This window comes from Vombatus ursinus, unplaced genomic scaffold (assembly GCF_900497805.2).
Source record: "Vombatus ursinus unplaced genomic scaffold, bare-nosed wombat genome assembly UNPS02009132.1, whole genome shotgun sequence".
Lineage (NCBI taxonomy): Eukaryota > Metazoa > Chordata > Mammalia > Diprotodontia > Vombatidae > Vombatus > Vombatus ursinus.
The window spans coordinates 4,084,850-4,108,440 of NW_020948910.1; the positions used below are offsets into that span (position 1 = coordinate 4,084,850).

Below are 23,591 nucleotides of genomic sequence, written 5' to 3' on the forward strand. Positions count from 1 at the left end.
GGTTGGGGGAAGAAAGCTAATAAGTTCTGTTTTGGACATGTTGAGTGAGGTCCCTATAGAACATCAAAATGTCCAAGAACTAATTTGTGATGCATGACTGTGACTCGAGAGAGACTAGAGCTGAGCATATAGATTTGAGACTCATCAGAATGAAAGCGATAATTAAACTTATGGTTTCTATGAATGTAGAGTGAAAAGACTTGGTGGTTGTCCTTTGTTCTCGAAGAGAACCAAAATGACATCACTATGTTAAGGGTCAAGTTACAGTGTGTCTGACTGTGGCTGATCAGACCAATATGAGCTTGGAATGCTCTACCACAGGTCGCACACAAATAGTCCATGTGAACATTTGGAGTTGATTCTCTAAATTTGCACATCTTATGTTTCTTTTGAGCAACTTCAATTCTGCTTTGCTCATAGAGCACAGCACCTTCTTTGTTGAGGGCATGCCATGCTGGGCAATCATATGCCACTGTCTCCCATGACACGCAATCAATACTGAAGTTCTTAAGAGAGACCTTGAGAGTGTCTTTGTATCTCTTCTGACCACCACGTGACTCTTGCTTTGTGTTAGTTCTCTGTAAAATAGTCTTTTAGGCAAAAGAGTAGAGAGCCCAGGACAGATCCTTATGGGTACCCACAGTTAGGATGTGTAACATGGATTGTGACCCATCAAAGGAAACTGGAGTGCTCAGACAGGTGAAATAGGAGGACCAAAAGTGAGGACTGTCATGAAAATCCAGAGAGGAGAGAATATTAAAGAAAGGGTGCGCAATAGTGTCAAATGCTGTAGAGAAGTAAAAAAAAAGATAAAGACTGAGAAAAGACCATCAAATTTCATTTGAGTGATGAATTTGGAGGTTGGATTGCAAAGGGTTGAGGAGAGAATGAGGGCAGAGAAAGGAAGGGCAATAAAGTATACACAACTTTTTCCAGGAGTATGATTAAAGGCAGGAGGCTATAAGACATTAGGTTAAGGGTATGGTAGAGTCGAGAGGATTTTTGAAGGATGAGCAGTACTTAGGTGCAGGCAGTAGGGAAGGAATGAATAAAAGCTAGCTAGGGAGAGTGCAGCTGAAGAGCACCATTCTACATGGATAGTTGGTAGTTTTCAAGAAAGAGACCATTCAGCTTTGTGGGCAGACTCCTTTGAGCACATCCGGATCATTGAATCTCTTCAAGGTGCACCAATAAGCTAGGAAGCTTCTGAGCCCAAACCCAGCTTTACAGGAAACTCTGCCACTGAGGCTTTCTCACTGGTTGTGGGAAACTCAGCATTCTGCCCTTGTACCTATTGGATTTCATGATACATTAAGTTGATGCTGTTCATAACAGAGTAGAAAGTCTGCTCCTAATAACATAGACATGGCCATGTGGCTTATTGTTGAACTGCAAGCAAGCATTTGAAGACCTACTGTAGCCTGAAATTGCAAATTGGCATGTTTGGCAAGCTGCTCTTTGAGAGAAGGGGTTTCCCTGGTCATGGATTACTCAGGATCTTTCAAAAGCCTGAGACACAATCTTCAGTGAAATGAAACAGCCCTGATGGACCAGTTCAGAGAGGGACTTTATGAAGTTCTTTAAGATGAGTTAAGGTGGAAGTGACTTCATCTCTGTCAACCCTCACACAGCAATCAATCAATAAACATTTATTCAGCATGCACTTGGGGCAGCTATAAGTGGTACAGTAGATAGAGTGCTAATGTTGGAGTCAGGAAGACCTGACTCCATATCCAGCCTCCAAAACTTCTGAGCCATGTGACCTTGAACAAATCACTTAACCTCTGTTTGCCACTAGAGAAGGAAATGGCAAACTATTTCAATATCTCTGCCAAGAAAACCTTGGACGAGGTCAAGAAGAGTTGGACACACTTGAAACTACTGAACAACAAAGCACTTAATATGATAAGTTCAGTTTTGGACACATTGAGTTTCATGTGTCTATTAGACAGCCAGTTTGAGATTTCTGAATGGCCATTGCAGATGTGAGGTGAGAGGTTCGCAGAGAGATTGGAACAGGATAGGTAGAGGAGAATGATCAGTGTAAAGAGGGCAATTAAATCCATGGGAGCTGATGAGATCACCAAGTGAAGTAATGTAGAGGGAGAGGAGAAGTGTGCCCAGGACAGAACTCTGAGGGACATTTAATGAAAGAGAGCATCATCTGGATGAGGATTCATCAAAGGAGACAGAGAAATAGTGATCACGTAGGTAGAGGAGAGCAGCAGGGGCAGAAGTGTGAACATATTCCATAAAGACTAAAAAGCTTCTCCAGCTGGGGAACCTTGATAAATATGTTTTATAATTAATCTCTTTGGCACGAGCAGGGTGATTAAAATGGGATGCTATTTCTGGACTGTCACCAATACAGCCATTATCAGATGAGATACCCCACTCAATAACCATAGACAACAAATCTTTAAAAGGCAGGCATCTCAGTCAGCAATCCTACCTATACGTTATAGAGGATTCCTGTACAGAACTGGAGGTAGATTAAGTGAACTTCCTGCTTCCATCCAACTCTTAGACATTCCTCCCACCCAGCACGGAAAGGAAGGCCAGAGTTTTCTGATCACTGAATCCTCTGCCACAAAGTTCTAGTGTATTTTGAAGTACTGAAATGTCACAGAACTCTGATGGGGAGGGAATAGTCACCCCAAAGCTTCTTCCATGATGTCTAAGACTTGGTAGATACTTGCTTTAATCTAGTCAGTTGTCTCATGACACTAGACCAGTTAGCAGCCACCAGGAAACCTTGATTTTAGCCCGTACCATCTTCACTCTTTTTCTAGTGATCTTCAGGATATGGGGATATATTCATAGTCTGTTCATAAATAGAACACCTGGCAGATCTGTTCTATTTTCCAGTATTTTACTGGAAACTGCCAGGATACCATACAAACAGCTACTACGCCTTATCACCAGTGGACACTTTTGAGTTGCTTCCCCCTTCATTACCAGGGCTTTCCTGATATGTTCTGTACCAGGAATAAAGAGTTCTTGCCTCTACAGCTGTGTCCACAATTCTGTCATTGAATTGATACCACTGTCCCTGATCAAAGCAGAACAGGCAAACTCTTTGGTCCAACACAAGACCTTGGCTCTTTGGCAGTATTTGGTGACCAACCTGCAGCAGAGATTCATCTGAAGAAAGAAAAGAAGAGGAAACTCTGGCTATGCCACAATTACTGAGCCCTGACCAAAATCCTAATCTTGAGCTACTAGCCCTCGACCCTTTCTGATGCTAGATCAATTAGATTAAAAGAGGTTACGATGACTTTGTGAAATGAAATGTCAAGGGAATGTTAAAACTTGATTCAAAGGGAGAATGAATAAACAACAGTGTTTGGCTCACTGGCGATATGGGTACAACTAGGTGATGCAGTGGCTAGGGCAATGGGCCTGGAAAGAAAACCTGAGTTCAGATTCAGCCTTAAACCCTTGCTAGCTGTGTCCCTAGGCAACTCACTTAACCTCTGTTTGCCTCGATTTCCTCATCTATAAAATGGGTATAACAGCACCTATTTCCCAGTATTATTCTGAGGACTAAATGAGATAATAATTGTAAAGCACTTAGCACAGTGCCTAGCACATAGTAAGCACATAAATGTTAGCTATTATAGCTAGTAGTATGTGTACCTGTTTGGTCTTTCATTCATTTTGGTCTTACACTCACCTTCTAAAATTTTTTAATCTGATCTTTCAATTTTCTATTATATTTTCCATGTTGGTCATTGAGCCTGGAGTAGCTTGTCTGGGGGTGGGAGGGTAAGGTGCCCATGTTAGAGTTCCTCATGCATTACAACTTTTTTGAGACTCTTAATTGCTGTTGTAATTTTCTTACTAGCTTTAATTCTTGTTTAATTTCTTGACTGCGTCTTCTAGTCATTTTAGAACATCTTTTGGGAAATTTTGCATCATTTCCTTTCCTATCTCTGTTGTTTCTGATGCATTGGTTGACTCCATTGTGCTAAAGTATTTTTTAAAAAATTGTCAGGGGACAGCTAGATATCGCAGTAGATAGAGCACTGGCCCTGGAGTCTAGAGGACCTGAGTTCAAGTTTGGACTCAGGCACATAACACTCACTAGCTGTGTGACTCTGGGCAAGTCACTTAACCCCAGTCGCCTCACCAAAAAATTAAAAAAAAAAATTACTGTCAGCACACACTGCAAAATTTTTATTTTGGTTGATTTTAATTTTCTTGGGGTCTTTAAGCTATTTTTCACAGAATCACAGAGTTAGAAGAGACCTCAAAGGCCATCTAATCCAAACTCATCCACAAACAAAGAATCCTGTCTACAACACAGCTGAAAAATGGTGATCTAGTCTTTGCATGAAGATCTCCAGTGAAGGGGAATTAACTGTTAGGAATTTTTTATTAAACCTAAATTTGCCTCTTTGCAGTTTCTACCCATTGCTCTTTTCCTCTCATGGGCCGAGTATAACAAATCAAATCCTTCTTCCATGTGACAGTCCTTCAGATACATGAAGTCAGTCCTAAATCTTCTCTTTTCTGGACTAAATATATCCACTACCTCAGGATTCTCACAAGGAATTATTTTGATGCCCTTTGCCATCCTGGTTACTTTCCTACATATGTTATTCAGTCTACCAATGTTCTTCTAAATATATGGACTAGCACTGAACTATACTGCAGGAGTAATCTGATCAGGAGAGAGTACAGTGGCACTAATGCTTCCATCTGCTAGACACTATACCTCCCTAAATGAAGTTTAAGATCAAAATAGCCTTTTTGGCGGCATACCATACTTTCCCTCATATTGACCTCACACATTGCTCTTTTTGCTGTTTTTGATAGGTATATGAGGAACCAGACTACCTTCAAACCTCTTTCTTCACTATCTTAAAGAGAAAGCCCCATGATTTTTTAAAATATGACTTGTAGGACTTGCTTGACTTGTTTTTGTTTTATCATCTATGTTGCGTTTAAGCAATGTAATTTCCCTGTTTTTTGCCTGTTGATTGCATTTTTTTTACATTTTGCCTAGTTTGAGATCTTGGCTACACCTGCTTTTTTGCATTCATCTGAGACAAAAATATACTATAACTCTTCATTTTAACACTATATACCATTATGTTTTAAGTATTTTTCATAAATATATATGTGTGTGTATATGTATTTTGGTAGAGTTTTGTTTTCAAATCCATTCTGTCACCTTTGTTCTTTTTATGGGAAAGCTCGTTTCATTCATATTCAGGCTACAATTATTAAGTTGCTTTTTTTTAAAATCGAATATTGTGGGTTTTTTCATTTTTTGAAGGGGGTAGTGGGATGGGGGGGGGAAGAAATCCATTCTAGGTACTGTTTGTTTTGTTTCGATATATCCTGGTCCTGTCTTTGCCTTTCCCTCTCCCCAAGAAATGGAGAACTATGGAGGACCAATTTTTAAGAGAGAATGCACCTTCTCTCTTACAGATTGGTTCTCCACGTTGTACACAATTAACAGCTACGTTGTGTGATGACTAATATTGATAAACTTAACCCTTCCTGACAATACAAGGCTCTAAGACATCTCCAGAGGCCTTGTGATGGAAAATGCTATTCACACCCAAAGAAGGAACTATGGAAGCCGAATTGTTATTTTTTTTCCTCTTCTGTTGAGTTTTGTTTCCTCTTTCTGATGGTTCCTCCTATTGATTTTAATTTCTACTTACAAGATCACTAATGTGAAAATATGTTTAATATGAATGTAAATGTATAGCCTATATCAGATTGTGCGCCTTCTTGGGGAGGGTGGTGGGGAAGAAGGGGGAGAAAAATTTTAAACTCAAAAGCATATGGAAGTGATTATTGATAAATAAAAAAAAAATTAATAAAAAAATAAAAAAAATTGGTTCTCCATAGTAATTGTTTTCTTTGAATCAGTCCCTTCTCTATCCCCTCTACCCCTAGTTCAGATAGCCTTACTTCCTCTCCCTATCCTAATTCAGCCCATATTACTGTAATCTTTTTTTTTTTTTTTTAAACGATAAGGGTATGGTTCATGAGCGGCTTTCTTACTATCATCCCCATCTGTGTACTTGAATCATTTTCACCTATGGTTCCTTCTCTGCCCCCCCTACCACAAAATTTTCTTCTTTTCTTCTTCCTTCCTACCTTCCTTCTTCCTTCCTCTCCCCCCTTCCTGTCTTCTTTTTTATTCTTTTCTAATGTACTTTTTGAATACCAAACTCAAAGCTTGTTTCTCTTTGTTTTTTCAGTGACCCTCACACAAAATAAAAAATCTCAAGGATTACCAATTGTTTTATTTTTGTTTTTCCCTTTTCAAAATGTGAGCACTGGGATGATCAGCTAGTCCTTTGGAGACATCCATATTTGCTTACCTTTCTTAAATTTATTCCCTGTATTTGCATTTCAAATACTGTCCAACTGATATTTTCTCAAAAGAAGGGTTTGCCAAGTCATTGATTCTAATAATTCTTTTTTTTCCCTATAAAATTGTGTTCAATTTTGTACATTGTTATTCTTTGGTGCTGACCATTTCCCACTATTTTTTGGTATATTATATCCTAACCATTTCTTTCATTTTTCATTAATGGTGAGTAGTCCCAGGTGGTTCTGACTGAAGTTTCTGTATGATCTGTCCCTTCCTGGATGATTGTAATATTTGCTCTTTGATTTTTGGAGATTCACAGTGTGACAGTCACATATCTGTTTGAATAAAACCTCAAATTCCAATCCAACAAGTTGTAACCTGTGGATTCTTTCAAACTACACTTTGCTCTTTGGTTCTAATGCTTCCAAGCAATTTTCTATTATTTTTTTTCCTATAATGGGATGGAATTTCCTCTATCATGTTTTTTTGGTGAGGCCAACAAGTATTGGATTCTTCAAGTTCTGTTTTTCAAAAATTGCTTTTGATTTTGGATATCTTCTATTCTTCCAATTTTACTGTCTTTTGACTTGGCTTGAACAATTCTCATATCTTTGAAGTTTTTTTAATTACATTTCCACCATTTTGAGTGTACACTATTTTAATGAGGTTTTCCAACTTCAGTTCTAAGTCACTGATTTACTTTTTAAGTGTTTCATTAAGAATTCCAGATTTACTACTAGAGTTATCTCTTCTCTTTGTTTTTAATCAGACCGGCTAACTGCTTTCCAGGTTCTTGTGGTCATTCCATTTTATTTTCTGGGATTCCAATTGCTTACTCATTTCTTCAGTTTTTCTTCTAGCTTTTTTTCCCCCCATGAGGCTTTCTCTGTAAGCATTTCCTCCTTTCTTTTAGGTATTGTTTTTTAATTTATTTGTTGCATTGTAATTTGTTTTCAGGTAAAGAGGAGAGCTGAGTTTATATATAACCTCTCTGTCATCTTGCCAGAAGTCCTTCCCTGATCATTTTCAATGTACCCCTGAGGAAACTTTAACACAGACTTTCATTTCAGCCTCACCACCCCACCCCTAGCCAGCATCAGTGGATCCTGCAGGATCAGGATCAGGGTGTAATGGAAGTTTTATTTCTTTTAAAATAATTCTGTGTCAGTCTTCATCTGTTTATACAAATGTTCCCAAGCAAACTAGGCAATCCCTGCCCACAAGGAATTTAAATTTATTTTAATAGGAGGAGACTGATATACTGGAGTGTAGAGGCCATAGAGGAATATTTTGGACAGGGAAAGAATAGGAGATTATTATTAAAGCAAAAAGCTAAAAATCTCATTGGTGGATTCTTAAGCTCAAAGTAAAACTGGAAACCTTAACAGAGTAGATTTCTTTCTTTCTTTTTTAAGATTCCTAGGATGACAAAAAAAAATCACTAAGATCTCTAAAAAGCTCATTTCTGATAGTTTTAAAGATCTTTCTCTACATCTTTATATTAAGAGGGAATAATGATATTACCACCCAAGTAGGATGCTGTTATGCAGAAAACATTTAGGTATCTTTAGATTAGTAATGCTCTGTAGAGATCAAGTTAGGCTATAGTTATAAACCAGGAATGTCCAAATTAGCATTTCACACCTCTAGCACACACTTGCCTATAGAACACACAAATAAATTAGATTTGGAGACGTCTTATGATGATATCTTTCATTTACTTGTACATAATTACCAAGCTTGGACCAATGTAAAACTCATTATTTATATACACCTGTATATTCTCCTATAATATGCACCTTTTAGACATGAAATTATATTTGCTCTGCCTTCAGAAATCGCATGGTTTTCTCTTGAAGCAGTAGCACCTTCCTCAGCTCAAAAGCTTCTGAAATTCTCAATTGTCAATTTATTTTTTTTTATCCTAGGCACATGGCCACCCATTCACCACAGAAATCCCATCAGTGTGTTCACTGTGAGAAGACATTTCACCGGAAAGACCACCTAAAGAATCATCTCCAGACTCATGATCCCAACAAAATGTCCTTTGGGTGTGATGAGTGTGGAAAGAAGTATAATACCAAGCTTGGCTATAAGCGGCACTTGGCCCTACATGCAGCCAGCAGTGGAGACCTCACATGCCGGGTTTGTGCCCTAGAGCTGGGGAGCACTGAGGTATTACTGGATCATCTCAAAGCCCACACTGGGGGAAAGCCCCCTAATGGAGCCAAGGAGAAGAAGCATCAGTGCGACCACTGTGAGAGATGCTTCTACACTCGGAAGGATGTTCGGCGCCACCTAGTGGTCCACACAGGCTGCAAAGACTTCTTGTGTCAGTTCTGTGCCCAGCGATTTGGGCGAAAAGACCATCTTACTCGACATACCAAGAAAACGCATTCACAGGAGCTGATGAAAGACCAGCTGCAAAATGGAGACCTGCTGGGCTCACTTAATCCCCATTCTCCTCCATTTCAGCTCAAAGAAGGAGCTGCTGCATTATCACATTTTCCTTTAGGTGTCTGTGTTCAGAATGGATTTGGGAGTAGCTTGCAGGCAGATGTACAAGACAACCCACCTGGTCCCTATGAACAAAGCCTACAGCACTCACAACCACTTCCAGATTCTCTAGCAGCCATCCAGCCTTCAGCATCTCCAGGCTCACCTTCTTGTAATCTTCAGCACCTTGAATATGACCCAAGCTCTACCTCATACTCACCACTTACCCACCCCAAAAATCTGCCCCTCAAAACAGGTTCAAAGGGATTCTGCAATATGAACCTCCTTGAGGAATTGTCTTTACAAGAGCCTCACTCAGCACCCAGAATTAGCCCAGACCTCGATCTGGCTAAGGGGGTTGGGGACAGATTAAATGTTAACAAGGAAATAGTGATGCCTGCTGATGCTATGAACAGGGCATCATCATCACCGGCCTCTTTCGATATCTCTCACGTCCTGGGGTTTTGGCAGCTGCCTCCCTCTCTCACCCAAAATGTCCATGGGAACAGCACTATGACACTGGGACACAGGGAATCACTACCCCATAGACTAAACTGTCTTGGGCAACAGCAGCAAGAACCACAGCTAGCCATGGGCAGTGTGACTCTTAATCAGCTACATCTTCCTCACATTCCTCATACTTTCCCTGCTAGCCCCAGCTCTACTATCCTGCCTCATTTTCACCATGCATTCAGATAACTTCAATTCTAAAAGAGTACTTTTCTGTCCTAGAAAATTTTTCAAGCAGTGAAGCCATGTGTTTTAAAAGCCAGCTATGAGGCAGGATTAGGAAAATGAGATTGTCTATATGAGGGTAACTGGCTTCTTGTCATAAAATTCTGAAAAAGACACACAAAAACCAACCAACTGCATGTATCGTGCCAATCTGCCATGAGTGTTCATGCTTTGTACCAAATTTTATATTGAGTGAGTATTCTATAGTGGAACTGCAAATACTGCCATGACAGGCATACAAAATAAGGGCTGCTATGTAGGTATGGGCCAAGGGGAAATTAACTTCAAGCCATGCATTACAGTAAAAATGATATATAAACATTGACCACTCTTATATGGCCTCTAGGTGGACCTCTACGTGAACAAGGGCCCTACCTAGTAAATGAACTTTGGGAAACTTCAGATTTCTTCAAGTTAAGAAGATGTAATGTTTCTTTTTCTTTCTTTTAATAAAAATAAAAGACCTTTATGGGGATTAAATTTAACTAGGCTGTGGACTTCAGTCTGCTTCAGCAGTTCAGGGATTTTTCTGTCTTCAGGGTTGGAAATAGTTTAGTTACTACTGCCATAGCAAAATGAAAGTCTTACAAAAAAAAAAAACAGCTTCTTACTGAAAGTTCTTTGTTAAAAAAAATTATTTAGTTTCCATCTTCAACAGAATGGCAACGATGTTTTGTTGACTCCCCTAGTTTCTCTTAAAGACCTAAATGATTATTTAGACAAATTCAGCAGGAAAAGTCCCTGTGGATTGATTCTTGGTTAGAATTTCTGATGTGTGCAAGTAACGCACAGGTCAGTCAAGAAAGACATTTGCTGATTTTAAGAATTATTATTATTATTTCAGTAGGAATATGAGATTACTTTGTCTCAAAGAAAACCCCTTGTTCAAGATCTTTATTTGATAAGTTGAGCTTTAAATATTACTGTACTTAGGATCCTAAATGCTGTTTTTCAACACATAATAAATGCAATATTTTTCAGTTCTTAAAAAATATACATTTATTTGAAGTCATGTTCTGGTCTTTACTCATCTCTCCCTTTACACTTATGTTTTCTGAATATGAATTACTAACCTAATTTGGCCTTTAAAATTCCATTCTTTGAACTTTATGTCCAAGTAAGAGAAGTAAAACAGTAATTTTACTTTTGCTAAAAAAGAATTAAGTTATTTAATATGAAGGAGAAAATGTACTTTGAATACATTATTGAGTTTATGTTTAATTTGAATTTAGTAGGTTCTTCTTGTTTTTTAAATGGTTATTTTTACATTTTAATTTTAGATATATCAAAAGTACATAAACATACTTTAAAAACAGAGGTGTAGCAAAAGATCCCCAGCTTAGTAGTGAAGGTCTTACCATGCGACATTAGGAAAAAAAATTATTTTCTGTTAGGAAAATAAGTTCCTTTCAACTTTGCTTTCTTCATCTGAAAAATGACTTGGGTTGGATAAAATAATTTCTAAGTTATATAATACTACTCATTTACTATAAAATATAATTCCTCCTATGTGATATTCATTCTCTCTCATATATTTACTTCTCGAAGACACAGTAGTCTTAAAATGTGTCCTAGTCCACAAGAGTTTTCCAGGTGTAGATTAGCTTTAAAATACTGTTTATAATATTGTCTGAAATTTTGTTTCTGTCAAGAATTAGTAATATGCAGATATCCATAATTGGAATGTTATTAAAAAGTGCCATTTCCCATTATTCTGGCATGATTTAACATTATTATTTACCACATTAAGAGGACCAAAGAGTTCATAAAATCTTTTGCCCAACAAAGTCCCTTTAAAGAGTCAGTGCTTTATATAGCTTTATTAGCTTGTACTAAAGGTGATATGCTGACCAAAAACATTTTAGAACTATTAAGTTTACAGTAATAGTAATAACATTATTCTTTGTATGCATAATAAGACTGATCTATCAAACATGAATTGGGCTATGCATGGAGTTAAAAAAAAATTATGGACTTGTATTTTTTGTTGCATGGGTTGCCATGACCAGAGGAGTTATCATAGAGGGTCATTCTCCCCCTTGTGGCTGAAAACATGCATTTGAAAAAAAAGGAAGCCAGAGTTAGAAGTACAATCTGGTCAAGGAATCATCAGATGGAAACCATGCCCTTAACACAAGAAACCCAAGAATATTTCAGCTACACAGTTGTTGGGATTTTTAAAGCAACTTTTTAAAGGTGGTGGGGTAAAATACGTTTTTAAAAGGAACACATATACATATATACACACATATGTGTGTGTGTGTGTGTATATATACATACACACACACATGCACACACATACATATAAAATTTTCTATGGTTTAAGTTTATGCAACTCTTTATTTCTCATTAGCAATTTCCTCCTTTTTAAGAATGGTGGATAGCTATTTTTTATTGGGCTTACCTCAATATTCTGTTGGTTCACTTAGAAATATTGCCCATTTAACTTATATGATCTATAAAAGGAGCAAGTAGATTCCCCTGAAAGTAGTCCACAAGGTTTTTCAAAATGTAATTAATGCTGCTAGTACCTATTATATCTACACAAAACAAAGTAGGTTTGTTTTACTTTAAAGTAAGTATTTGTTCAATACTATGGCTTGGAAGGTGGAAGGAATCATTTAGGTTGGATGGAACAAAATGGTTTGATTTTTCCATCAACAAGAATTAATTATGAAGTGTTTACTTTGTACCAGGAACTATGGTAGGCACTGGGGATACAAGTTACAAAGAATGAAACAATCCCTATTTGCAAGAGCTTATATCCAAATGGGAAAGACAAGTGCATATCAAAATATATACAAAATAACCAAATACAAGGGGGTAAGGTAGGATGAGAAAGTTCTTTAAGAAGATGGTGGTTGAGCTTAAAGGAAGAGAGAGACTTCGAGGTGGACATAAGGAAAGGAGTGCATTCCTGGCATGTGAGACTATCAGTGCAATAATACCGAGATGGGTGATGATCTGTCATGAATGAGCATCAGATCGAGAAGGCAGATCTTAAAGTGCAGGTGTGGGGGGTGGGAATGCTCAATAAGGCTACAAAGTCTGGCTAGATTGTATAAGGCTTTTAAAAGCTGAATAAGTTTGCTTTATCTTGGATGCAATAGGAAGCCAATGATTAAACTGGGAAATCACATGGCCAAATCTATAATTAATGAAAATTATTTTTACCACTATGTGTAGATTTATCTGGAATGGGAAGAGACATGAATGAGGGGGACCAGTTACAAGGCTAATGCTATAATCTAAATCTAGGCAAGAGGTAATGCGGGCCTGAACTTGGCAGGTCACTGTGTGAGTGAAAAGGAAGCAAATGTTACCAAGATTATGGGAGGAAACATAAACCTTCTTAGGTTTAAAAGTACAATTAAACACTTTAAAAGAACTTAATTCTTTGATACTCAAGATCACCAGATATGAAGAATAAGTGACAAGCACTTTCCCAAATGAATAAAGGGTTGGTGAGCTGCACAGCGAGTCAATGGCAAAGAAAATAATCCAGGACTTTGGATTTGTCCAGAAACTTCCCGTAAATTAATAATGGTTAAAGGGGTCTAGCTGCCCCCAAATTGTTGCCTTGATCAAAAAAATTCAGGCTGTTACTGGAACTTTCTAAGTTGGGTTTCTAATGTTATTAAATTCAATTTGATGCCTCTTAAAATATTATATAGTATAAACTTTTGAAAAAGGAACGATACTAGTTTGATGCATCAAATTACAAGAAAAGATTGAACAAAAAGAAAATTTCAAGTCATTGTTTTAATCATTACAAATAAACATGCACACTTTGAGTGGTATTCCAAGTTGAATAACAGGAATGCAAATGGAAGTCTGTAGTTCTTTGGCCTTAATTAAGGTAATACTTGCTTAAAATGAAAGCAGCCACAGAGGATGCTGAGGGGCCAGTGATCTTCTGTACAGGTCAGTCTGAAATTAGGAAAAGTGACATTTTATTTTTAAGCTTTTATTTTATCAGCGATATATCTTACCGTGTATCTAGCCTGACATACTGGATAATACTTGGAGTGAGGCAGACCTGGCTTGATATCATGCTTCCTTCAATTCCAAATTGTATGACTGGGGGCAAGTCATTTATTTAACCTAGCTGACTTAAAATCTTCATCTGAAAAATAGGGATAGTAATATTTTTCTATCCTTGAGATAATGTAGATATATGTGCATTGCAACCTCTAAAACAGAAATTTATTACAGGAAGTAATTAAAAAAAAACTTTGTCCATTGGAAAGCACCACAGGAACAGAAGGAAATGGGCAATTACTGGAGATGGAACTTGCCCTGCAGACTCATGCCCCTCTTACTGCAGAAAGCTAGATGGCACAGATTATTTGTCAGATAATCATTTATCAAGTATTTATCGGTGGGTATACTTTTTCAGGCAGGATTAGATAAGTGAGGTAATGTGGTTCCTTCCAACTCTGACATTCTATGATGGCGTTGGGGGGTGGGGGGGAGTATGGAGATCCCATGATGAATGGTAAACTATTATAACATTCTTGTTTTGATCATTAAAACTTATTATATAAATAATAAATGAATACAGTCTATTTAAACATGATTTTAAAAACCTAAAATTAGGTAATGCAAATTTTCCCTGTATTTCCACCAAACAAAACAAAACACAACACAGATGACATGAGCTTTTTGTATAAGATGTTACCACTGCCCAGGGTTTATACAAATTTCTTGGGTCTTGCCTGTTGTGGTTCACCAAATCTAGAGTTGTTAAATTTTCAAAACAATGTCATAAACAACATTACATTATTACACTTAACACAAGATGATCTGCAAGGCTTTGGTTAGACATAATTAATTTCTTACCTTGATCCAAGGACTTAATTTTTTTTGGAGATCGTTGACTTCTTGCCTTTTAATCCAGTTCTCGCCTCTGAGGGTGATCCTTTCAAAACATACACAGAACAGTCATGCTTACGTAAATAAAACATTAACAAGAAAGAAATGGAAAGGAAACTGATTGACATGTGAATTCCCTATTAGACTGAAAGTTTTATTCTGTCTTTTCCACAGTAATTCACCGACAAGGTAGATCTTCCCCCCGCTGCACCTACCACTCCCTGTACCCCAGTAAAGTCATGAAGTAGGCAAAATGTTTTTCTTTAATTACATCTCATATTAGCTTTCTACACCGTGTGCCTAGGTCCCTCCTAACATGGGCAAATCATCCAAGGATCTCTCTTCCCACTTTCTTTTGTCAATACTTAATTGTAATGTATCCCCTATTTTTACCCCCTTTCTCAGTGAAATCACATGCTGGAAAGGATCTAATAAATTTATCATGTGATGTTACCTCTCCCAAGACTACTAGCATTTTAATAGAAGACCTTTAAACTACTTTAATCCAGAAGTATTAATCTTCTAGTAATAGAGTTTTGGGGACCAGGAAGGCCAGAGTGGGATTAATTTGGGAACAGGAAACCTTCTGGCTATGATCCCTCAAATCCATTACCTACTGCCTTATGCTTTCCATGTATTTGTAGGTATGTTTTGAAAGAGATATACCTAATCTTTAGCATTCTAAACATTTTTTGTCTGAGAGACTAATCAAAGTATTCTGTGGCACCAACTGTATATCCAAAAATGTGTGACCTTTTAAAGGCACAAATGTACCTTTTGCACAATAACTTTCAAAGGGTAAAACCATGGGGAAAATGCTCTAGTGTCTTAGTTTTTTCCTGGTCTGGGGTGGAGGCTGTCCCCTTAGCAAAAGAATTATAGGCAAGTCTATATCATTGCTCTTTAATTCATTAAATCAAGTATTCATTATTTACTGTGTGCCATATTCTGTGCTAGGCCCCAAGGAAAACATAAAGATGTATGTCCCTACCGTTGGGAGATTACAGTCGATGAGGAGGGTATATCTGAGGGACAATTAGGTGTACTGTCTCCAAAGACAAGGTCAGGACACTGATCAATAAAAATACAACAGTAGTGATACAGTTAGCAACTTTTGGGGGTATTATGTGTGTGTCTATATTTTTCAGAATTGAATTTTCACAATTTCCACATGGCCTCTGAATATGAGATTGGAAGAAAAGCTGTCCATTTGTGTCTTCCCAGTAGGTAAAACCACTGATACTGTCTTGATGCTGTCAGCTCAATAACTGCTTAGCCACAACGCATGCTAGGACAAGCTGCAGATGGACATCTAGCAAAATATTAGAAATAATTCTTCAACTTTGGTACACTAGAACAAACAAAATGTTTGTAGCTAATAACTCTGCTTTAGGGGACTGATATAACACCTTTAAGAATAATAGTTTGGGGGCAGCTAGGTGGTGCAGTGCATAGAGCATCGGCCCTAGATTCAGGAGGACCTGAGTTCAAATCCAGACTCAGATACATAACACTAGCTGTGTGACCCTGGGCAAGTCATTTAACCCCACTGCCTATCAAAAGAAAAACAAACAAACAATATAATAGTTTGATACCTTTTTTTTTACATCAGTCATTTCTGTGTGTATTTCTCATACACACAATTGTACATAATACAAAAAAAAAGTGAAGGAAAATCTATACTAATTCTTGTTTGTGTCAATCCTAAGGAACAAACATGGGGGCATTTTACCAAATAAAAGTAAAAACTCCTCAATCTGAAATTCTAGGCCTTCTACAATCTGGCTCCCACCTACTGACCTGATCTTATTTCCCAAATGTATCTTCTGGGCTCCAATTGAAAAAGATCATTCATCACTCCCTGACTAATCCTCACGAAGCATTTAGCACAGTGCCTGGCACACAGGAAGCACTTAATAAAAATGCTTATTGACTTTTTTTTTTTTTGCCACAAGGCCTCTGTTTATACACTCCATCATCTCCCTATTAAAATTCTACCCCTCTTTTTACATGTAACTCAAGTGCCACTCTCTCTATGAGGTCTTTCTTCCTCAAGCAGCTGAGGAGACAGTGAACAGAGTGCTGGGCCTGGAATCAGGGAATCCTTAGTTCCAGTCCTGCCTCAGATACTTACTAGCTGGGTGACCTTGGACAAGTCACTTACCTCTTTTAGTTTCTTCAACTGTAAAATGGGAATAATAATAGTGCCTACCTCCTAGGATTGTTGTGAGGAACAAATGAATAAAGTACTTAGCGCAATGTCTGGCACACAGGAGGTACTATATAAATGCTAGCTACTACTATTGTTGTAATTATTATTATCTCCTAGCCTCTTCAGAATTCCCATAACACTAGTTTGTATCTCTTATCACATCATATTCTGCCTTGTAGCATATTTATTTGTGTCTATTACTGTATCAGTAAGTTTTTTGAGGACAGAGATTATGTCTTATTCATTCTTATATCTATCTTCCATTTCCTAAGACAGTGTCTGGCAAACAGTAAGGACCCAAAACATGTTAAATGAAAAGAGCTATTCAGCTAGTTTTGTGCAGGCTCCAGAGGAGTCCGTTTTTACCCAATATACTGAAATTAAGAGGGACATAAGAGGAGAGTGAGTACTTTAGTTACCTGACTATCAGTCTGATTAAAAGTCCACGGTAGGACTTACTTGGAATGAGAGTGATACTAAGTGGTCCAGCCTTTTTTTTTCCGTCTTCTCCAGAGCTTTCAAAGTACCAAAAAATGTGAGGGAGCCTCATATTACTCATGGATTTTAATGCTGACATGAACAAAAGCTGTTGAAACTAAACCACCTTTTTAGTACATGCACAAACCTATTTCAGGAAGATGCATCTCTCAGGATCAGCCATTCTATAGCATTTAGCTAGCTGCTTTCCTAAGAGTCCCTTTATTCCCAAACGGCTGCAGAGTAAAATTCGACTTTTTAACATATTTACTTCGGTGAATTTATTTTTTATATGTAGGTGGGTGAGGCCACCCTCCAAAATCAAAGGCAAGTTTATTAAGCATCATAAGCCTAAGGCAGGACATATAAACCTCACAAAGATCCGTATTTATCAAGATTTCTGTGGCAAAGCTATTTATACTTTAAGTATTTTATCAAGATTACTGTGGCAAAGCTATTAGTATTTAAATGGAAAGCATTATTTAGAATTGTTAAAATCTTCCTCTCCCTTATATTAAAGTGGAATGGGCAAAAACTATGCCATTGGCAGTCAAGCTATTAAATGTGGTATGAGCTCTTTGAGGCCAGGGACCGTCCCACTTTTGTATTTATAAGGGCACCTTAGGAGATGCAGTGAATAATGCTGGACTTGAATTGAAGAATCTTCAGTTCAAATCTTGCCTCAGACAACTGGTTAGCTACATGAACCCAGACAAGTCACTAAATTTCCCTCTTCCTTAGTTTCCTCCTCTATAAAATTAGGATAATAATAGCATCAACTCCATAGGGATATTGTGAGGCTCAAATGAACCTCTCTACGTAAAGCCCTTTACAAACCTTAAAGTACTATGTAAATGATAGCTATTGTTAGCATAATTTGAATCCCCAGTGTCTGTCAACTAGTAGGCGCATACTAAATTGCTTATTTATTGACTTGAGTCATTTAAAAGTTTACCTATGTCTATTTTGGCCCTCTAATTGGTATACTTCTTGAGGATTTCTAGGCTGGGGGAAGGGGGACAAGCTTAGAGACCCATCCAGTTCAACCCCCTCATTTTACAAAGGAGCAAACTGAAGTCCACAAATGTCAAGTAGCTGAGTCAGAATTTGAACCCATATCCTCTGACTCCAAATATTTTTACACTATAACATGTTGCCTCTCTGGCAGCACTTTACAATCTAATGTACCTGTTAAACCCAGTAGAGATGAAGGAAGATTCTTCCTTCTTGAAAGCAAATCAACCAACTCATAAATTTTTCACTTTTAAGAGGGGATGTGTTCACTTCTAAGACAGAAATCTAGTATTCTTCTGTTAACATCAGGTCTCTTCCTACAACAGTATTATTCTCCCATTTTCCTGTCTGTATTCTGTCCCATATCATTTTGTAATCTCAACAGGGTTAGATTACTAAGGTGTTTCTTTCTGAAAGCAACATCTTCAGGTGTTAGCTCCTACCATATCTGAATGGACCATCTGGATAAAATGCTAATGATCATCTAATACTGATAAAGGCCTGCAGATTGCCTCTAGGCAAGAAACCTTTTAACTCCATCCATTTAAAAAAAAAAAACCAGAAATCTTTTCTTGGAGGAAGGAGGGGATTGCTTTTGCTTTCACAGCAGTCAATTCTGTATACATCAGATATTTATTTATCTGATAGGGAGAGCAAGGTCATTTTAACTAAAACAACCTTTTGGAAAAAGTACATTAAAAACAACACACTTGGAAGAAATGTTCTTTTCTAAATAATGCCCATCACTGTTGTTTAAGAGAAAACAGTGAACTGTTCTGCTCTATTTCCCACTAGTAATATGTTTAGTGATTTCTTCTGTGGAAAGTGAAAGGAACCATATAGTGAGTTATAATGAACCAGGATGAAAGTGGAGTTACTTGGTTTACACAACCATGGCAAAAAATTTAAACTCTAATGACCTTTCTTCATTTAAGTCATTAAGATAGTTTAAAAAAATTAAAATGCTTTTTTTTCCTTTTAAACAGGCCGTGCCTCATATTGTGGGTCTCAGATTTTTGGCAACATCACTTTAATTAAAATGATGGTGATATTCCAAGAAATCTAGTTCCTGATCAATGGATCTATTCTTTAGCCATGAAAGCATAGTAGTACCTTTGCCTCCATAGTTCATCCTATCCACCAATTAGGATGAAGTATATCTTTGCTCATATTGAATTGGACAATATATGGTGGATAACATCTAGCCCAAATGTCTCTGTGTCTAGGAGTATCATTTGATATGCTTATAGTTTCAGCTGCCATCATCAAACCTTTAGGGTTCCCTTTGACATTAATCATCTATCAAGCTGTCATTCCCCACATTCCCCACCTGCTTTTCCTCACCTGCTTTGGTAGTACGGTCATTTGAGGGTTCTGTTGCCCTGTTCTGAAGCAACGTTCCCACAGCACTTGTTACAGTTGGTTCTTTTTTGGAAATCATCTGAACTTTGTTCTACAAAGAAGAAGAGAATGGATCATCCACACAGTACTTGGCAATGTTTTATAAGCTCCTGGACAAAGGCTACATAAGAGAGAGGATGGCACTTGGGATGATCTTCTAGACTTCAATTTATTTTTTTAATTAATTTGTTTTTAGTGTTCAACAATGACTTCCCTAAGCTTGAGTTTTAAATTTTCTCCCCTTCCCTCTCTGCCTCTCTCCCCAAGACAGCACACCATCTGATATAGGCTCTATACATACATTCCTATTAAACGTATTTTCATATTAGTCACATTGTAAAGAAGAATTAGAACCAATAGGAGGAACCACAAGAAAGAAGAAACAAAACAGAAGAAAAAAAAGAGCAAATAGTATGCTTCGATCTGCATTCATACTCCATAGTTCTTTCTCTGGATGTGCATAGCATTTTCAATCATGAGACTTTTGGAGATGTCCTAGACCCTTGCATTGCTGAGAAGGGCTAAGTCTATCAAAGTTAGTCATCATACAACGTTGCTGTTACTGTGTACAACATTCTCCTGGTTCTGCTCACTTCATTCAGCATCAGACCATACAAGTCTTTCCAGGTTTTTCTGAAGTCTGCCTGCTCATCATTTCTTATAGCACAATAGTATTGTTACGTTCATATACCACAACTTGTTCAGCCATTCCCCAAGTGATGGACATTCTCTCAATTTCCAATTCTTTGCCACCACAGAAAGAGCTGCTATAAATATTTTTGTACATGTGGGTCCTTTAGACTTCAATTTAACAAGCATTTAAGTGCCTACTCTGTTTAGAAATTGTTCTAGCCTCTGGGAATAGTGATCAGACCTATAATTTCCCTAGTTTAGGGAACTCCCAAGTAAGAAAGCTCTCTCAAGTTGGCACCTTCTCTGTACCATATGGTGTTAGAGAGTAGGCTAGAGCCCCAAGAGGTTAAGGGACTTGCCCAGGATCACACACAAGCAGAATGTGTCAGAAGCAACATTTGAATTCAGTTCTTTACAACTCCAAGGCCAGCTCTCCCTATCCACTGTGCCATAGGGCCTCACCTGGGGAGACAAACACCAAATACCCCACAATCAAGGAGTTCCCCACTCTATGTTCCCCAGGAGCTTATCAGAGGGTGTTACTTGTTCCTCTCCTACTGGAGGACATAGGAAGGAGAAAAAAAGAGACAGTTATCTTTTATGGTCACAGCTGACCTATTTCCAGTTCCCTTTTCAAATATCCAAATACAAGTCAGAGTTTTGGAGGAGGTCATGCCCCAGTGAGTAGTGGGGGAGATGTTAGGCTACATCTGAGAATAGGATTAAAACAGTAACCTACAAACCTAAAGACAATAATGGCAGTTCCTTTTATTTTTCATTGCTTGAAAGCCAGGTGACTTTGTTTATACATTAAAAAAAAAAAAGGAAAATGGAATTTGTAAGTGATTTAAATAAATATGATGTCCCAATTCTGCCCCCTAAAAAGGGCTGCGGTGATCTGTTGTCTGGGGGACAAGCAGCTGTAGTTTTTTTTTTTTTAAGACTGAAAAAACCCAAGCACAATTGGTTTAAAATAAGGACTCCTTCTTACCTTGTGACTGTCTCCAGCCTTGATTTCCATGGAAACCAAAGCAGATAAGTCACCTGCAGCCACAAGTGAGAGCTCTCATTTGCAGACTACAGCTGATAGCTACTGGGAGAAAGCTATATTGGCCAAAAAAAAGCTTTGGGAGCCCATGGTGATCTCTCTTCAGGTATATTTTAAAATTTATTTTTTAAAGCAAAAGCTCATTTGTCTTAATGAAGTGTTAAGAGTCCTTTAAACTGGTGTAATTTTATTTTTCCTTTTCCATTTGAAAAGGAGCTTTTTACTACAGGAAGCAAGGATGTAATCAGTAACTTTTGTAGATGGGGAACAAATGCTGTGACTCAGATTCCCTGGTTTACAGGGAATAAAGAAATCCAGAAAACAGAAAGTTCCCTCCTGCTAAGTGTCAACACGATGCCAATCACAAGGTGGGGGGATACAGAACTCTCTAATTAAACCAGCTGTGTCTTTTGATAAACGAAGTACAACACAAAGTCAAATAACTTACTCTGCAGAGGAGTTAACCTTGCGCAAAGAAGAGTTCAGTCCTTAAATAATTGAAATGCACCTAAACCCAAAGTTTCATTTGACTTTTTTTGGGATACAGCTAGTAATTATGACTGAACAAGACAAACATACACATATATTGCCAGCCCACCCTCACCACTCTTGGCCCTAAGAACACTTATAGATTGGGTTATCCAGGGGATCACTACTTTAGAAGTCAAGGTATTCGTGAGTCTACATTTCTAAAACAACAGCTTGTGAGCTCCCACTGGTGTGTTTATCTGGTCTCCAGTCATCCTAGAGGAAATGACTAGCTCAAACCAATGGCGTTTACTGAAATGGCATAGAAAGAAGAATAACCACAAAACATCTTCCCTATAAACCTGGGGCATACTTTCCTACAAATATACATAGTATCAGTACCAGGGGTCAGAAGTAGAGAGACACACCCGTAGGGAACCTGCGGCCAAGGTTATGTGTTAGAAGAGGCAAGACATGTCTCTGAAGCTGTAGGACCGCTGACGTCTTCTCAGTCCCCACTAGACGCTTGGGTAGAGTTACCACTGCCCTCTAGCTTTCGGTGCTGCTGAAATCCTAGCCTATGCCTGTTTCTGGAAAGGCATGGACCCCTGACCCTGGAATCAGCAGGAACCTCCCCAGTTCTGCTCCCTCGGAGTCTTGGCACTGACGGTCACCATCTCCTGAGGAGCAAAGTCCTGGCCCTAGGCTCCTTGTCCTCTCAACTCTGCAGCTGGACTCTGCCATGCGCTTCTGCTAGAGAAACCATTGCTACTTGGACATGGGAAGGGAAAGAGAGAGAACTCCCTAGCCCATTGCTGCAAGGAAAAAGGTGAAAGGTGAAATCTCCACAGTTGAGCCATTTCTCCATCCCAGCTTCTTTTCTCCATTCTCTTTCCACAAGGCTGACTGTCAATTTTTAAAGGCCACCAGGGGGCATGGCATATCCTTCAGCCCTAGAGGTTATTATTTGTGTCCCTCATTTGTTTTCTATAAATTCCATCAGGTTGAATGAGAAATTTTTTCATACTTTGTTGCTGAGTTGTAGAAAAATTCCTTAATTTGATTAGAGATCGAGTCATTTCCTTTAAACTTCTCCTTTAATATTTGTCATCCTCTAAAAATTACCTGGGGTGCTATGAATCATTTATCCATATTCCAATTCTGGACCTTCAATCTCTCCCTCACTACTGGCTGCTTTCCTACTGCCTATAAACTTATTGCAAGTCCATATTTCAATTCTGGATAGTTCTCTAGTGATTTGGGGAGGCTCAGCAGGGTCCTTTTAAGTGCCTTTCTAATACTTGCTACTAATGAGTCCCAGCAAAGGTCATGGGGCACAATTCTTAAATAACCTGATAATTAGCAGTGTTCACTGAGGATCTAGACCTACCATAGCTAGCAGGCCTTGAGATTACTACCTCTCCCAAAAACATCACTGTACAAATTAAAATAAACAAATAACATTTTGTAACAGTTATCACACCCCATCTAGGTGTGTGTAAAGGCCTGTCCCAACCCAAAGACAAAAAAAGAAACAAAAAGGGAAAACAACAACAACAATAAAAGAAGAGAAAGGAAAAAACATTTTTCTTCTCACATAAAAATCCTGGTTCCAAATAAACTTCTAGAGCACGTATGGATCTCCAGAGAAGTATTGCAGAGCTGGGGTTGACTAGAACTTATCTTCTCACCTTCCAGTGAGAAACCAAACTGTCCTGTGTGAAAATTCTTCTAATAAGTCCCTTTTGGTGCACAGGCAACCCACAGATTTCTCCAATGGATCCCTTGCAGCACTTAGGATTCCCAACATTTTTCCAATGGATCTTTGAAATACAAAGGATATTTCAAATGGAGGTCCTAACTCACTCCATGAAAGGATAAGCTGAACAGCT

General features: G+C 38.1%; 2 protein-coding genes across 9 annotated transcripts in view; one reads left to right on the top strand and one right to left on the bottom strand.

Annotated features, from left to right (window-relative positions):
• Nucleotides 1–10,056, top strand: part of PLAGL1 (PLAG1 like zinc finger 1) — a 138,121-nt gene extending 128,065 nt beyond the window's left edge. For all 8 annotated transcript variants that reach the window (XM_027850760.1, XM_027850759.1, XM_027850761.1 and 5 more), the window contains one exon: nt 8,269–10,056. In XM_027850760.1, coding sequence (XP_027706561.1) covers nt 8,269–9,535 — 1,267 coding nt within the window. In that variant the 3' untranslated portion in view covers nt 9,536–10,056. The remainder of the gene's footprint in view (nt 1–8,268) is intronic.
• A 3,276-nt stretch (nt 10,057–13,332) lies between these two features.
• Nucleotides 13,333–23,591, bottom strand: part of ZC2HC1B (zinc finger C2HC-type containing 1B) — a 28,403-nt gene continuing 18,144 nt past the window's right edge. The window contains exons 6-8 of the mRNA XM_027850703.1: nt 19,494–19,602; nt 14,414–14,492; nt 13,333–13,501 (exon numbers count right to left, since the gene is read on the bottom strand). Of these exons, the coding sequence (XP_027706504.1) occupies nt 14,428–14,492; nt 19,494–19,602 (174 nt within the window). The 3' untranslated portion in view covers nt 13,333–13,501; nt 14,414–14,427. The remainder of the gene's footprint in view (nt 13,502–14,413; nt 14,493–19,493; nt 19,603–23,591) is intronic.